The sequence below is a fragment of the Ambystoma mexicanum genome, chromosome 9 (assembly GCF_040938575.1).
Source record: "Ambystoma mexicanum isolate Mex_15411 chromosome 9, UKY_AmexF1_1, whole genome shotgun sequence".
Lineage (NCBI taxonomy): Eukaryota > Metazoa > Chordata > Amphibia > Caudata > Ambystomatidae > Ambystoma > Ambystoma mexicanum.
Window position 1 is genome coordinate 1,429,595,569 of NC_090931.1, and position 17,745 is coordinate 1,429,613,313.

A 17,745-nucleotide genomic window follows, 5' to 3' on the forward strand; every position below is an offset into this window, starting at 1 on the left:
ATTGTGTGATTGAACATGCGACTGACACTATGCCAGCCCTACCGACCTTTCAAAGGTGACAATTATTTACAGTCTCTGGCTCAGCCCTAGAGGCGTTTGAAAGGTGGCAATGACTTACCTCTGCCTCAGCACTACTGGCATTTCATGGGTACTGCAATGACATGTGACTGACTCTATCCCAGCCCTGCCGACTATTCAGATGCTCTTATGACTAAGTCTCCCCAGCACTCTTGTATTTTCCGAGTCCAGTATAGAATATGAATATTTAAGCCGCAAGCCAAAATGCCTTTCAGAATCATCAGCCTAACATGGGACTGACTCTGCCCCAGCCATACTACGGGTCTTTCAGAGGCTCGCCTGACATGCGACTTACTCTGTCCCAGCTCGCCTCTCGGGAACACCAGCCTGGCAAGATAGTAGTCCAGTCCATCTCTTTGCGTGCCAGTTGACATACCCTAGTTGACTCAGACACTTGTTAGTGGAGCTCAATAGAAAATACAATTGCATTTAAACAGAGTAGTAACTTTGCTGAAAATGTTGGGTGGGGACATGACATCTGAAGAAAAGGTGCCCCAGCCAAATGAATGGGGACCAAATTGTGTGCCATGAAAGTTGGGGGGTGGGGGGAGACACACACCCATGCCCCCCCAAAAAAAATTACGCCCCCCTAAAATTACGCCCATGCATTTAAACTCTGACCTTTAGGCCATTGTTTTAAACAGCTACAGCAAGAACTTGGAGAAAAGTCTTTCAAGTTGTAGTCGATGGTTGCACACAGGGGTCAGACAGCCGCCCACTAGGGCCAGGAAAGAAAAGCAGCCTTCTGCTAAGGATAGGCTCGAGAGAGAGAGAAATGCTAAATAAGCTGTTCACTCCCGCCAAAATCTATAGGGTTGGCAGGTATGAACTTCTAGACAAGGGTGGGAAGCTACACGTTCATCCTAGGACAGTTTTTTTTAATTCTAATCAGGTTTGTACTGTTTTGTATTGGGTAGCCCTAGCGGCCGGGCCGAGTAGTGCAGGCAGTTCGGGGTAGAATTACTGCGCAGTGTGCTGGATATAGAGAGCGGCGGTACTTTTTTTGTTGTTTTTTTGTTTAGCACAGATGTTGTATTAATTATGTGGGAGTGTCACGGGCTGCATTTGAAACGTGCTACATTTAATCCACAAGCGGATGTGGCAGCACGTTTGCATTCCAGCGACACAGACTGACAGCTGTGGGACCCACAAAGCCATGCATGGCATCGCCGCTTTAACGGGTCCCTCGAAACCGCCCCTGGCTTCCATGTTTGGATCAGACATTTTGAAGAGAGGAAACTCCATGTTGTAACAAAGTTTCTTCAGTCCTTCTCCCCTTTTTGTTTTTTTTTCTTTTCCCCCCTTTTTCTTCCCCCCCTCCCCTTTCTCCCCCTCCATTTTTGCACCCCCGTTTTACCCCTTCCCTTGAAAACAACTTATCTTAAAAGCAACTGGAGGGGGCCGAGGACGAAGGAAAGCTGAAAAAAGAGAGCAGGAGCCTTTCTGGGTAATGGCTGGCCAGTCTGTCATCACCCAGGTCAGCAAAGAGGAGGTGAACAGTCCCCTGCGGGAGAAAGGTAAGAAGAGTTTAATATCTCTCGCCCTCTGCGCTACCTCTTGTCTGCGCGAACTTTTAGCAAAACGTAGACACTTAGGAAAACAACAACGCCCCCTAACTGCTCAAGGGGGGGGGGGGGGTGCTTTAATACAGCTGCCAGGTTCCCTTCGGGGATAATACCGCGTATGCATTTTTCCGCTTTAACAGATAGCTGAAGTTAACCCCTCGTCGGGCGTCAGCATTGTGCCGGTGCACGCCCGGATTTTTAGTTTGCATTCTGGAACTCGTCCTATAGTGGCCATATCACTACAACTCCCAGAATGCCAATTACCGGGCGGGTTGAACTATCCTTACTTTTATTCCACTGTGACACGCCCCTCACCCGACGACTCCAGTGTAGCGCACCGTGCCACAGCATGGTTTGGCACCCCACACACGGAGAATAGGCTGAACTGTTGACTTCAAGCACTGCGTGTTTTTGTGTAACGCTGACATGTTGAACTATGATCAGGTTTACGCAGATTGGAGACTGCCATCGGCACATGTTGCTCTGTTTTGGGTCATTGCAGAGTTGTGGTCTAATTGTGTTGTTTTTTTTTATTTGCTTAACAGTTTTACTTTAATTGTTAAATTGTCAACCGCGAAGGCGCGAGGAGGTGTTGTTTCTAATCCCGGCTTCCATACTTGTGTGATCCTGGACAAATTGTTTTTATTTTATTTTGCAGTTGGCTTATTACAAACTTTGCTCTATATTTAAAATTTTTAAAAAAACACATCATCGGATATAATAACTTTCAATGAACATAATTGCATATGGTAGATGATCCTCTTTTCATTATTACAGTTCCTTGTATACAATTAATTTCTTCTTTGAAAGTAGCCAAAAACTACATTTAAAAAAAACGAATTGTAGCTAAAACCAGTGCTATGTTTTCTCCACTACATGGCATTCGCCACCATTCTTCCCCCGTCAACGAGGTAAAGCTCTTTATAATTCTACCAAAATGCAAAGTTGTCAGCAAAGTCCGCCCTGTACAATACAAGATTAGATGTCTGAATATCTCTTTTACACGTTCTTGTCAAACGGGGAGGCGCCAGAAGGTGTTGTTTCTAATCACGATTTCCATACTTGTGTGATCCTGGGCATATTATTCTGATAGTCACTCTTTTCTATCTCGTGGAATCGGAGAGCACTAACAGCCTGGGTCAAGTGACATGCAAATTGGGCGGTGACGCTCAGCTGATGACAATAACTGAAAGTGTGATTGGGGCTCCATTCAGTGGCGTAACACAAACTGTGGGGGCCCCCCTGCGAGCCATGCTGAGGGGGCCCCCCAACTCGGCAACAAATCACGGGTCGCGCCACACTCTGGACCGGCCTAGATTGTCACGCTTGTGCAATACGCATGACCGTGCTGCTGAAGGGGTATGCCGCACACTGCACTAGGAAAAAGATATAAATATGTGTTTTTAATGCAATATACAGCACACTTTCTGAGATAAATTGGCTATAAAGCCAGAGTGTTTGCAATTGTTTTGTAGGGTAACACAATCCAATACATGCAAGTCACCAACAGTGCACAGGAACATTAATGCTTTGCTATTAAGAATGCCATGCCACAATGAAAACATGTCCAACTGGCTGCACAATGTAGACCAGTGTAAACACGTAATAACATTATTGTAAAGCATGCCAGGCCACATTTAGATATACCTAGACTGGTTGCAGCAATATGCCAGTTAAAGCAATAACACTCATCAAGAAGAGAGCACACATTAAAGCATGTGTCTCCGCGGCCTCGAACAACACGGCCAAACTCTTTAAAATCTGCAAGGAACTGGTCAATCCTTTTGTGGTCTATACCTCTCCTGTTCCCTCCCAAGCCCTCTGTACAGCTCTGGCCTCTCATTTCTCTGCTAAATCTCAGGACATCCTGTCCTCTATGTCCTCTTCCTCTCTCGGCCCCTTTTGGCCATCTCTACCTCTCCTCCTCCTTTTTCCTCTTTCTCTCTGCCAACACCTGACGAGGTTTCTAGACAAGTCCGATCTATGAAAGTGTCGTCCAAACAGGTGCTCCGCTGCTCCTCCAGAACCATCAAAGCCCATATTGACACCCTCGCTCCAGCCTTGGACGATTTCTGTAATCACTCTTTCGCCACTGCAATGTTCCCCTCTCCCTTTAAGCACTCCCTTGTGCACCCACTCCTCAAGAAGCCGTCTGCTGATCCTACCTGCCCGGAAAACTATCGCTCAATCTCCATCACCCCTTTCCAGAGCAAACTCTTGGAAAAGCTTGCCATCTCCCAGCTTACTCTCCACACTGAATCTGTTGGTTGTCTCCATGACCATCAGTCTGGCTTCAGAGCTGCCAGAGGCATGGAAACAGCTCTCCTTAACACCCGTGCTGCTCTCTAACCTTGATTCCAGCATTCCTTCTGTTCTCATCCTTCATCTTTCCTCTGCTTTCGACAGGGTCAACGTCACCATCCTGATCAATCGACTATGTGAGAACCTGGGCATCACAGATCAGACCCTAGAGTGACTGACCTACTTCCACTTGGACCGCCACTCCGCTCCCAGGTCCATCGTGGTCCCATTCTCTCTGCCACCTCTCTCTACCTGTGGCATTCCCCAGGGCTCTATCCTCTCACACTGGTTTTTCAACCTCTACTTGGCCACTTTGGCCTCCCTGATCTCTACCTTCTCCTCTAACTTTCAGTGTTATGCGGATGACTCAGCTTTCCTTCAGGCTCCCCTCAGCCTCCTCTCCTCTCTTGCTCATTCCTGACTGTCTATCCACGATTCAGGATTGGTGCGCCTCCAACGATCTCTGCCTTAATGCCAGTAAGACAGAGATCCTTCTCATTGGGACCCTTGCCTCTGTGTTTCCTCTCTCACTATAGCAGACCACCTTGGGCCCTCTTCCTTTGCCTTCCTGCTAGGCAAAAAACCTTGGTGTCATCTTCAACGCCACATTCTCTTTCTCTCCTCACATCTCGGACATCACCAAGAAGTCCCACTACCAGCTCCTCCTCCTAAAAGGGACTCTTCCCTTTCTCTCTCTCCACCAGAAGCTCACTGTCTCTAAGCCGGACTACTACAACAGCCAGTTTCTCAATCTGTCTTCCTCTAGTCTCCGTCATCTGCAACTAATCCAGAACAGGACTGCAAGACTTAGCCTTGGCCTCAAGCCCTGGGATTGTATTTCTCCAGCCCTGAAATCTCTCCACTGGCTGCAAGGATCAAGTTCAAGAACCTTTGCATTGCCCACAAGGCTTTCTGGGGCCAGGGCCCACACTAAATCCAACGCTCTCTTCCAAAATACCTTCTTTCTCTAGCCCTTCACTCAGCTACCTCCAACTCTCTAAGGCTTAGACATTTCTCCAGGCAGAGAGTGGGGGTAGACCTCTCTCCTCTGCTGGTGCCTCCCTCTGGAATGGCCTCCCTGCCCCTCTCAAACTTGAGCCAGACAACCTGAGGTTTTGGAAGCAGCTCAAAACTTTCCTCTTCTCCGCTGCTTTCGCTCTCTCTCCCCCCTGCTGACCTATCTCACCTACCTGTCTGCTGTACCCACTGGCTGCTTGGCTACCCTAAGAGGCCCTCTGAGTCCAGGCTCTTTCTTGATTGGTCACCCTTGCACTGCCTCCGGGCCTACCATGCAGTTAGGGGCTGTAACTGTAACCCTGCAGTTCCTTGTTCTCCTTGCACAACCAATAGCCACTCTGCCCTGGCTGCACTTACTCAGAGCATTGCTGCCCTGTTTTCCCCTCCCCTCTCACATGACCTCCCCCCTCCCTTTCCCCTTGCACTTCTCGTTCTCGCGATGACACAAGGCCTAGTGAGATTGTTTGTCTTGTCCTCCCTCTATCATCCCTCCCTTGTGTACACTTGTGTACAGGCGCGTTATAAATGACTTGTATCATATCATATCATTTTATCATAGATGCCCAGAAAAATATACAATGCCGCAGTAAGAAATGGCTAGACCCGCAGCACCCAAATGCCAGTCTAGCCAGGTAATTAAAGTTAGCAGGACTGGTTTATCAGAAATGTCCAGTTAAAAGAAAGTCATACCAAACTGAGGAATAACTAGACTGGCTGCATCAAAATGCCTCTCTAGCCACTAATACCACATATCATGCCTGCTTGGCCTGGACATGGACAACCATTATGATTTATCACACAATCCCCCCCCCCCCCCACACATCCCCTCTCCCTTCCACCCACTACCCCAACCTCCACAATCAGCTCCTTGGCCCAGAATTACCTCTGAGTCCCTCTTCCTTGTCCCAGAGCTTACGTATGAGGCTCCTTGTCTCATAGGTAAGTACTGGGATGAGGAACAGTGGGACTAGGAGTGATGAAGATTACAGGTAGCTAAATCATGCATTACCTCCATGTACCTCTACCTCTTCCCAGTACTTGTGTATGAGGCAGAGTGCCTCACACACATGTACTGCCTCATACATAAGTACTGGGATGAGGAAGAATAGGGCTAGGAGTAAGCAAGGCATTAACACAAGTAGTAGCGCAACACCATTGAGTTGACTGGGCTTCAGCACTACTCCCCTGACATTTTGGGCTATATTGACTCAACCTGGCTAACCTTTAGAGCAGTTGCGGGACCGAACAGGACACAGATGTTAAATGGCCCCTGGTTTTTGCTGTTAACAAGAACCCAGCAATTACCAACATAAAGCATTTCACTGTTAGTACCTGCATTCAAATGCCACATTGTTTAGGCAATTGAAATCGTGATATGGGTTTAGTACGTGCATGCCAGGGGAGTGATTGGAAGGGTAGAGAGGGAACAGGAGACTTATAGGAGAGAGTTAACTGCTTGTAACATTGAATCTGCACTAGAATAGTCTCATTAAAATGCGTAAATAATTTGGATGCGCCCACACAAATAAGTTTCCCACTCCCCACCGCATGTGAAGTTAGCGCATCTCCCAACATTTGAAGGGTTAGCCCCCCCCCGAAATTAAGGTTTTGTTGTGCCCCTGTACACAAGCACACACACCATTCACCATATACACACCCAGTCATCCATACATTTTGTGCACCCTTTCACCATACACTCACACAGGCAGCCACCTATACATTTAAGTGTGCACCCTTTCACCATGCATGCACACCCACACAGCCACCCATACATTTAAGTGTGCACCCTTTCACCATACACACAAAGGCAGCCAGCTATACATTTGATTGTGCACCCTTTCACCATAGACTCACACACGCACATGTCATGGCGATGAGGGGAGGCCTATTACTTCAAAAAGAAATTGGGGCTCATTACGGGTCCATCGGTAACCGTGCCGGTGCTACCGGCGGGTTGCCGCCGGACCCGTAAAAAATTACTAGCATCTGACTTCCCGGTGCCACCGTGCTATTTCAAATCCGGCAGCTGGGAAATCAGGTGCCAGTAAATTCGTTAATCCCCAGACTCCACGGGAATGGGGACACGGAAGCACCTGCACCATTGTTAACAGTGCTGGTGCTTCCGTGACAGGTCTGCCTACCGTGGCTGCTGTGCCTGACAGGGTCAGACCTGTCAGGCACGGCAGCCCCACCAGGCAGACCTGTAATATGCCGGTCCGGAAACAACAGTGCCTGTAAGCTTACCAGCACCGTTGTTTCCGGACCGGCATGGTCAGAATGAACCCCATTGTTTCTTTTTTAAGTCACTATAACTTCATTAAGAAATTATTTCAGTTAAGGACCGAACCATAACCAAAATAATTTCTTTATGATGGCTGAGTGACTTCAAAAACAAACCATTTCTTTTTGAAGGCATAGGGCTCCCCCCCACCCAATGACATGGAGGCCTCCAGCCTAGGGTCTTCCATGTCATGGGGTAGGGGGGCCCTCAGACTTCAAAAAGAAAGTTTCTTTTTGTAGTTGCTCTGCCTTCATAAAGAAATGATTTCTGTTACAGAAATGTTCTTTATGAATGCAGAGTGAATTTCAAAAGAAACTTATTTTTTTAGAAAAAAATATTTTCATTTTTTAATTTTTTTTTTAACTGGGGCCCCCTCCCAGGACATGTGCTGGCGGGGCCCCCCACACTGCGGGCCCCCCCGCACCGCGGGGGCTGCTGGGGCCCCTGTTACGCCAGTGGCTCCATTGGTGATTGGGAGGGTGGAAGCATTTAGGTGCCAGTGTCCCCAGGTGGGGTTCCTGCAGGGGTACCCACTCTGTTTCATTACGTTATGTTTTTTGTGTGTGTATTTTCCTATGTAGACGTGGGGGGGGGGTGGGGAGGAATAGGGTGTTTGTGCCATATCAGTATGTTTTTTCGAGGGACAAAAAATGTTTTGAAGAACGGTGTCCAGTCATTTTATCGGATACTAAGCAGAGTGGTACATAACAGAGTGGACAATAACAACCGAAAAAACACAGAAAAGTTTAAATAAATATATAAAGTGGGGAAAGGGGTTAAAATGGGCTGTGGTGGCTTTTACAGGGTGGAAAAAAGGAGGACTTGGGTGGCTGGAGGACCCTTACTAAAAATATATATATATCATTGTTTTCCGGTGTTTTGTCCACGATGAAATTTACCACACTGTAATTGTGGTCGGTAAGATCACATATAACCTTGAAGAACTTCCTGGACTACAATGTCTTTGAACTTTTAAGCATGTGTGGTTGGTTGTTTATTTGGCACCTACATCAGGAGAACCTATTTGAAAGTCTTCTAAGAGGAGAGGAATATTGGATACAAAAAAATTGAAAGCTCCCAGTAGGGGTAATGGTCAGCTGAAAAAACTTTTGATGCTTGGAAAGGGGCTCTGTTATTTAAAGTTCTCTTTTTAGTTGTTAGGATTGACAGGGTGGCTGGTGCTATAAGAGGTGTGGACCGACAATTCATCTTGTTCCCACATATAATTTTGACATAGTGATCTATGTTGGATTCGTCCACCTTCTAAGCACTGTAACGATAGCTCCAATGTAACGGGGTTTTAGTTTCCAAAACACTGAAAGAAGAAGGGCTGAGTCGGCATTTGAAACTGCCAGAGGCGAGTGCTTAACCGATGTGCAACCCAGCCGAACACGTCGGGTGTGAGTAGCTTATCCAGTCATCGTGTTTATTTTTATGCTGTGTTTTCAAGGGAACCAAGCCATTGAGTAATTGGCGGTCTGTAGAGGGCAGCAGGCCAGTAAGGATCCTCCCCAGTTACCCCCTCTCCTACTAGGAATCTCCCTCAGTTTGGGACAGTGGTGTTTGATCTGCTGGACATGGGGGGAAATGGTTTTTCACTTTACAATTTGCGCAATGCAGTGTTTCGACGGCATCCCACGTTGTTGACCAAATAGGGTCTGGTTGTCTGAGCTCAGGGTGTCTCCAACCTGTAGCTTACAAGATGTTTTGGACTGTGACTCCCATGATCCCACAGCATTGACTATTTTGGATAGGGCTGATGGGAGATGCAGGCAACCACATCCAGTGAACCAAAGGTTGCAGACCCAAGGATTAAGCTCTTTACTGTGGAATGAAAACCTCTTTATTCTGCACACTGCTCATCCGAGTTATGTGTTCTTGGGCAAATCATAATTGGTCGTATATAATAAATTAAAAAGTTATAGTTTGACTGTTGGGTAAAAATGTGCAACTCACTGTGCACTAGCAACTGATTGCCATCAGTCCCATCCTTCCGCTCCCTCCTTCTTCCCATCACTCTGGCCTTCCTCCTTGGGCTCTCACCCCTGTGCCTTCACCTGACGCCGGAAACCTTGGAGTCCTCTTCGACTCCTTTTTCCTTCCTTCCTCACACTCAGGACATTGCCAAGAAGTCCAACTATCAGCTCTTCTTTCTCAAAGGAATTCTCCCTTTTCTCACTTTCCCTCAGAGGCTCAATGTGACTCAAGCCTTGGTTCTCTCTAGGCTTGACTAATTAACAGCCTCCTCCTGAATCTTCCTTCTTCCACTCTGCAACCCCCCTGCACCCTTCCCTCCAGTTTATCCAGCATAAGCGAGCAAGACCTATCCTTTGCTTAACTCCAGGGACTGCATCTCTCCTGCACTAAAGTCTTCACTGGCTCCCCGTTGCTGCACGGATTACATTCAAATCCCTCTGCATCATCCACAATGCTGTCTGGGGACCATACAATCTTCAACTTTATCTCACTAAATATTCTCCCCCTAGACCACTTCGCTCCTCTGGCACCAACTCCTTGAATGTAAAGTGTTTTGCTAATCAGTGGGCAGGGGGTCTCTCACTTTCCTTTGCGGGCTCCCCCCTTTGGAATTGCCTCCCCCTCTCCCTGCGGCTTGAGCAGGATCTTCTCAAAATCCGGAAGCTCCTTAAGACTTTCCTCTTTTCCTCCTCCTCTCTCCTTTGCTAATTCCATAGTTGCTGAATCGGCATCCTTGGCCCTTTATGCGTCTTCGGGGCCTTGACCTCGCACCAATTCTTCCCAGCTCCTGTCTTTCCACAGCAATTTGCATCTGCACACCCTCCGCTCTGGAGACTCGCACTTACTCCTCCCGTGGCCCAGGCCGTGTAGCACTCAACATTCCTAGCACTTCGTCCATGGCTCACCCACAGGCTCGGACTCCCCAGCACTTACCCCCTTTTCCCTTTTCCTTTTTGCACTTGCACGTTCTGAATAATAATGATGTGTTATTTATATAGCGCCTTAATCCAAAGCTCACAAGGTATAATAGGTTCGCCCGCCCCCTTACCCCTCTGCTCTTAATTGTGTGTAATGTAGTTCCCACTCTGGCTCCCTGCCCTGTGGACGCTTTGAAACGGTATATTCTTATTTATAAGCACCTAACAAGCAAACAATAAATAAAATAAATGCAGGTAGCTTATGCTTATTGAATTAAAGCCGGATAACCAGGATCTGCTTTGAGCTCCTGTTGAATAAATCCTTCCTCTGGTCCTTGTTTAACACTTGGTCCGTGTTTAAAATGGTCATACTTGGAAATGTGCCTTAAGATACACATTTATTAATGTTAAACGTTAGATTAGGAATTCTTCTGGTTCGTTACATTGTTGCACGTGGGAAGAAAGAATCTCTAGATAAATGTCCTTTCTGTACCGCCTTGGTGGAAGACGCTATGCACTTTTATCTGTATTTGCCCTTTATATATCTCTGCAAGGGGACGATATTTAAGACCGTTATTTGTTCAGTGGCAATCGAGGACTGTTGTTGCGGCCTGTTGGCTGCTGAAAGTAACGAGGGATGAAAATTGTGTAGTTCGATTAATGGAAGTATTTAGCCCTGCTTGGGTTTCGCCTGCCGCATATTTAAATATGGGTCTATACATTATTGTTTTATGGTGTATAAAGTACATTTTATAATGTTTTTTAGATTTGCACATATTTTATGGCACAGCCGTAATAAAAGATTTTCAACAACAAATGCATCTGCCCACCAAATGGCCTACACGGGTGTGATGTTACATTGTAGTGTATTTGCATGGCACCAGTTGTATTTGAGTCAAAAGTAGTGCTGTAGTAGTCTATTAAAATAACCAGACTCTTGGAAGCTACAAACCGTATACAAAATAGTGGCCAGTTACTTTAATACCACACTACACGTGCACACTTCGTTTAAAAATAAACACGCTGTGCACCTTTGGCGGTCTTGCCAAGGGAGCCTTCCTTGTTCAGAAAGAGGAGGATTCATCACAAGTCATATTCCTTCATTTCTTGTTTTAAAACGTTTATTTTCAGGTTGAAAATGTTTAGAGCCCTTTTAAAAGTAGTGTTTTCCAAATGATACTACTACTCCATATGTGTCAAAGGGTGGCAGGTTCTGCGCGTGCGCACAGCACATCATTGCTTAATCCGAGTGCAGATTTTGTAGCCCTCTTGTAATATCTTGGTCATTGAAAAGCCCTGAAGCGGCTAGGTTTTCGGACTAACAACTTGAAACATAATGAGGAGTGCTGTCACTCTAGCACCCCCTGACCCTCTGTAGGCCACGCCATTTTGCATTTTGCCTCAGCAGCATCCCCGCTCCTGGCATTCCCAGTGCTCCTGCTGTTCCCACGCTCTTTGAGGTATGTCCACGGGCTAGTGTCCACATCTTGGTTTGGGAGATACTGAGGAGTTGTGGCACTTGCATATTTACACAGAGCAGTACTACTCATTCTGATTTAGGGTGATGGCTATTTCTTGCTGAAGAGGGACAGTACTCAAGATTTTTTGGTACTGAAACATTTTGACACTAGGGGCAACACGGAGCGGCTTGAAACGGGCGTCCCTGGCATCGAGTTGGTTTCTTGCTCCCAATTGCCCCCACACCCTGTACGCTCCCTGCTGCTTTTATTGTCTCTGCTTCCCTAACTGTGTTCTTCCCCCTATGATTGTAAAGCATTTCATTGCTTCCCAAAGCTAGGCCCACGCTCAATGAATAACGTAATAAGCGCTTTGTGAGGGACAGTTGTTTACATCTAAATGGTCGCACTTTGAGCACGGTTGGTGATTCTATGTCAATCAATTTGTGGTATTAATTGGCACCAAAACTGGGAGTGCTTTAAGAAACCAACAACTGTGACCAATGAAAAGAGCAGAGTTCAACTTCCATTACTCATTGGAGTTCTTGATGAATCGCTTCCAGAAATGTTTCAAATGTGAAATTGTGGGCATTTGTGTATTCCCATAATACTCTGCGTTTATGCAAATGAAAAACAGGTGGGGGGACTGCAGGGTTACAGATACAGAGCCCAGTGCAGGGGGTTGCCAGGAGGCAGTGCGGTGGGTGGAGACAGAACAGATCAACAGGGGAGAGGTGGAGAGAAGGCAGAATCAAAGAGGAAGGTCTTGAGGTGCTTCTGGGTTCTCCTCAAGTTTCAGAGTAGCAGGGAGTCTGTTTGAGAGAGAGGCTCCAGCCATGCTCCTTGAACTCCCCCCTCTTCTCCCCCCGTCCCCCCAAAAAGAGGAGGGGAAGGATCTGCCAGTGAATATTTTCAATTTCCACCACTGCTTATAAGTAAAGTGATCCTCCTGCCCTAGCCTGGTGACGTGGCTTCTGCAGTGTCCACCTGGCCTGCTGTTGTGTACCTGGTCTCCCACTTCCTGCTCTCCTTTGAATCCAGTATCCGCAGCTGAGTCAAGACCGTGAATGGACATTCTCGAATCTGATTGAGTGGTGAGGTCCGTGCCACCCACTAGAAAAAAGATAGCCTGCTGTGCAGCGTTTTCCATGCATTCATGCATATGGGAACACCTGCGGGCCTCTACATTTACTGCTGACCTGGCAACCTGGGTCCTAACCCCGGCATTGGCACTTGGCACTTGGCACGAAGTGCTATACCACGCCACTTGAGCTGCATCAAAAAACGTGTCGCACAAAATTAATTTTAAATATTGAATAATTAAAATCCGTCTTCCTGGAAAAATATACTTACTAAAAGTAAATATTTGGATGGATTATTATTATTAATTTTTTTTTTTTAGGGTGGGGTGGTAATTTGAGATGTAGAGAAAGTGTGGTTATGTAGGTTTAGATGCTTTCGTGTTCACCTTTTGAAATGTGCGTATATGTTGGTGTCACTTGTAAGGGGTTCTTGGGGATGTCATTGCAACTATACATAGCAGCGAAGTGTTCGCGTGTTATCAGGTTCTCCTGTACCGACTTTATGGCCAACCGCGTTTTGCACGCCCAGACTTGCAGTTTTGCATTTTCCTTTACGTGTCTGGGGGCCTATACGTCTTTTTGGCTTAATGCACAAAAACCCAGACTCGTTTAGAAGTGGAAAAGGTCGCTTTAATGTGACAGGCCAAAGCTTACAATCAAACGCTTAACTGGCTCCATGGCCTAACAAACTAAAGGAATATATTAACCACCCCTTAAATAAATTAAACATTTTCATTTTTCCCCAACAATTAAATAATTAAATAACCCAATTCCTCCCTAATGATCCCTTGGATCCTACCGTCTCCTTGCCCCTTTTCCAGGCGTCCCGCTTTCTCCCAGGGGCCATGCCCCTCCAGGCTCAATACCTGTTCCCCCGGGGTGACCTGCTTGTGCAAACAGCGCCACCCCATCCTTTCCCGTGTCATTCCCCCATTGTGCTTCCCTCCCCCCACATCAAAAGGGGCCATGCCCCCGGCGCCCGGACCCACTTCAACACCCTTCAAACTCCCCTCTACACCAAACTCCCCCTTCCTATGACCTGCAGCCAGCCTGACCTGCCACATCAGCAACATATATTACACACACTTTCACAATGCCCTGACCTGTCACACAAAACCACCAACCCTACCTTCTCAACAGACCCCAGAACTCATGAACATGCCATGTCATCTAAAGAACCCCCTGCATAATCCCATAAACAATGGCCCCCCCATATTACCTAACCAGACACTACCCTAACGAAACTGAAAGGGGTGGGAGGGCGGGACAATCATCGAGTCCTAACCGTCGCCTGCCTCCCGAACCTTCCCCGAGCCCTTAAATACCCCCCCAGGCGGCGCTCTGCCCCACGGCCACTCGCTGGCCATGTGCATCGCCAAAAAACTCCCCGGGGGAAACGCTTCGCGTTCCCCCCGGGGCCCCCCTTTTGGCTTAATGCACAAAAACCCAGACTCGTTTAGAAGTGGAAAAGGTCGCTTTAATGTGACAGGCCAAAGCTTACAATCAAACGCTTAACTGGCTCCATGGCCTAACAAACTAAAGGAATATATTAACCACCCCTTAAATAAATTAAACATTTTCATTTTTCCCCAACAATTAAATAATTAAATAACCCAATTCCTCCCTAATGATCTCTTGGATCCTACCGTCTCCTTGCCCCTTTTCCAGGCGTCCCGCTTTCTCCCAGGGGCCATGCCCCTCCAGGCTCAATACCTGTTCCCCCGGGGTGACCTGCTTGTGCAAACAGCGCCACCCCATCCTTTCCCGTGTCATTCCCCCATTGTGCTTCCCTCCCCCCACATCAAAAGGGGCCATGCCCCCGGCACCAGAAAAACCCTCCCCAGAGGAGTTCTTTCTGCCCCAACCCACCCCCCACCACTTTTCTACCTCAAACTTTTTACCCATTCTCTCATCCAAGCACCAAATTCCGCCAGGTAGTGATTATTCCCCTACACGGACAAGTGTACCCCAACCTCTCTAAAGATAAGGAGACCCTCAAATGTTATTTCTTTATGGTCCATGACCTGCACTGCCACCGAGGCACAACATTGTACCCATTCCCTGATTATCCCCTTCCTGGCCCGTTCCATTGCTCCCCCCTTTTCATTCCCCTCCACACTCATTGCGGCAACAACTTAGTCCATACCGCCACTGCTTGAGGCCACATATCCCGCACCCCCCCCTACGTCCCTCTTCATTTTCCTTAGCATAGCCAACCCCTAATCTCTCACCAGGTCATTCTCCCCTGCATGCATAATCACCACCTCTGGAACCCCAAGCGTTCCCTCGTCCCTGCCAATATAGGAAGCAGCTGATCCCACCGCAGGCCCCCCAACCCGTGCCGTCTCACCACCACTTCCTTGAAACTGCACCCCTGTTACCTTCCACAACCCCTCTCTCCGCTTCCTTCCCAGTCCACTTAACAATTGAATGGCCAACAAATCAAAACATGCGCCAACTCCCTTTCCTTTCGCGCAGCATCTGAAAAAGAAAATACAAAATCACTGACAAGTCAAAAAATTATTTCAACAACAGTTGGCCCACAAAATCCTAACCACCTTTTCAACACCCCCATTATCAAACTCCCTGCCGTACCCCTTGCATTTCCCAGACCTTCAACGTCCCACTCTTCTCACCTTGTCTTCTGAAAAAACCCCGCCCGGTACCCTCAGATGCTGCGCCCCTCCTAAAGTAATGAGTCCCAAAATCCTCCTCCTTTTCTCCCACTGCCACCAACTCCTTCCGCAATACCCCTAGCACCTGGAACTGGGCATAAGACCTTGCTCCCACGACCCAGCCGAACCCAAGAGCCCCTTCCCTTCATAACCGTCTTAGACCTTAAATCTTGATGTCCAACCTTCTTCTGTAATTTGAACATCTTCCCATTGCAGTCACCCTACCCCCCCTTTTTCCCCCTCGACCCACTCAGAAGCCCTCAAAGCCCCCACACAATAACCACGTAAAACAGGTCGCAAACAGCTCCCCTACAAGCAATAAACCATTTGTTCCACTTGTTATGTCCAGTTTTATTCCCTTACATTCCTGCCTTGTCCTACCTGCACCGGGGGCCCCCGTGCACCCCCGTCCCTGCAGGCCCTATATTATTACTCCTCTCACCATTGCACCAGGGGCCAAACCTGCACCCCTGTCCATGCAATCCCTTCCATCTAACTCTTTAAGCTCCTCGCATCCCTTACCACCTTTTTCCCGCCTGCACCAGGGGCCCTAATGCACCCCCGTCCATGCAGGCTCCTTTTTGCTTTACCCCTCTTCACCGCTGCACCAGGGGCCAAACCTGCGCCCCCGTCCATGCAGTTCCTTCATATCACCATCTTCAATTTACTTGCGTCCATTACCACCTTTTTCCCACCTGCACCAGGGGGCCTAGTGCACCCCTGTCCATGCAGGCCCTCTTTTTTTCCTTTATTCCTCTCCACCGCTGCACCAGGGGCCAAACCTGCGCCCCCTTCCATGCAGACCATTACACATACATTCTTCTTCCGGCACCTCGCTTCTCTGTTTCACTTTATTTTTTTATTTTTTTTTTTTAATTTTAGCTGCACCAGGGGCCTTAGTGCACCCCCGTCCATGCAGACCCATCTCCCCACTTCCCCCTGCTGCACCAGAGGCGCTCCCGCACCTCCGTCCATGCAGCCAGAAACCTACTCACCTTGTCGTGCGGCAAGCGTGAGGGCTTCACCACCGTCGTCCCTGCCTTCCCCACGACAGCTACCTCTCCCTTAACAAATTCCCACCGATACCTCCCCCCTGGGCCCTCCCCTACCTACGCATCTTCCTCCTCACCTTTTTCCTAACCCATTCAATTTGCTCCCAACAAACCTTTCATCAAAACTTTGTGCCCCCCACCTCCTCTACGATAAACTGAGCCCGACCTACCAGCACACCCCAAATTTACCTGGCATGCGGTCCTTCCCCCCCCACTTCCTTACCCCGCTCCTCGCCCTGACCCACTGTCCCCTGCCTGAAAACAACTGTAACCGGATGCCAACCCGCACCCTGCTGCACTCGCGTTTAAATTTGCACCTCCACCTCAATGCAGCTTTCTTTATTGAACTCCCAACATGCTGTTGAGGGCTGTCCTCCGCCTCCTCCCCCCGCCCCCTCATGGGCGGGGCGACCAAGAAAGGGCCGGTAAGGCACAGGCAGCCCACTTGCTGTGTGTAATGTCGGGGCAGGCCCCGTTGGAGCCATCCATTGCAGCCTAAGATCCATGTCTCTCTCACCCCCCAGACCGCCTAACTATCCACCGCCCTTCTCGCTCTGAATTCCTCATCATAGCGTACCCAACCAAAAACTCCCAACTCGTGAAAAACCTTCCTAATTATGTCCATATATTTAAGCAGGGACGCACCACTCCGTAAATTTTTTACAGCACACACTGGCATAAATAATAAACGCCGATGTCCAATTCTCGATGGTCACCGGGACCCTTGGGCGTGAAGCCAGTTCCCTCTCTACCTCCTCAGACCCCTCCTTTGCTCTCACTTCCCTATGGAGCAATTTAAAGACATCCACCAATTCCCCTGCCTGAATCTTTTCCCTGGTCGCTGCCCTCAAGTGCGTCCCCAATGGTTTTGTTATCCCCATGTATGGCCCCTTGTTCCCTTTTCTATTCGCTTCACACTCCTTATCCTTTCCAGCTTGCACTTCGAGCACCAATGGCTCCCTCACCTTGTCCGTTTGGACCTCCACCGAGCAAATGCTCTTTTCAACCCCTTCGGCTCCAATGGCCTGCACACCAACTTCTTTCCTTACACCTTGAAAACCAGCCCGTTCCTCCCCCGTCCACCTACTTGTAACCCCTCTCTGCATGCAGATGACCATTCCCTTTCCCGCTCACCTCTTTCCACACCTGCCGCCCGTAGTCTGGCGTCCACACCTATGCTCCTCCTCTCCTTCCATAGAGGGCTCCTACCCTTAAATAGCATTACGGATGTGAGCTCATGCCCAGTTTGAGTTGATGATCTTCATGCGAGCCCGGGGCGTCCGCCCTGCCACTCTTTTGACGTCTTCTCGGCGGGTTTGTGGGAAACCCTTGCCTGGTCCTCT

At 48.3% G+C, this 17,745-nt stretch overlaps 1 protein-coding gene across 2 annotated transcripts in view; it reads left to right on the forward strand.

Moving 5' to 3' along the window:
* The first annotated feature begins 1,277 nt into the window (after positions 1-1,277).
* Positions 1,278-17,745, forward strand: part of CTDSP1 (CTD small phosphatase 1) — a 302,586-nt gene continuing 286,118 nt past the window's right edge. The window contains exon 1 of one of the 2 annotated variants that reach the window (XM_069616838.1): positions 1,278-1,595. In XM_069616838.1, the coding sequence (XP_069472939.1) occupies positions 1,529-1,595 (67 nt within the window). In that variant the 5' untranslated portion in view covers positions 1,278-1,528. The remainder of the gene's footprint in view (positions 1,596-17,745) is intronic. The other variant, XM_069616839.1, reaches the window with a different exon arrangement.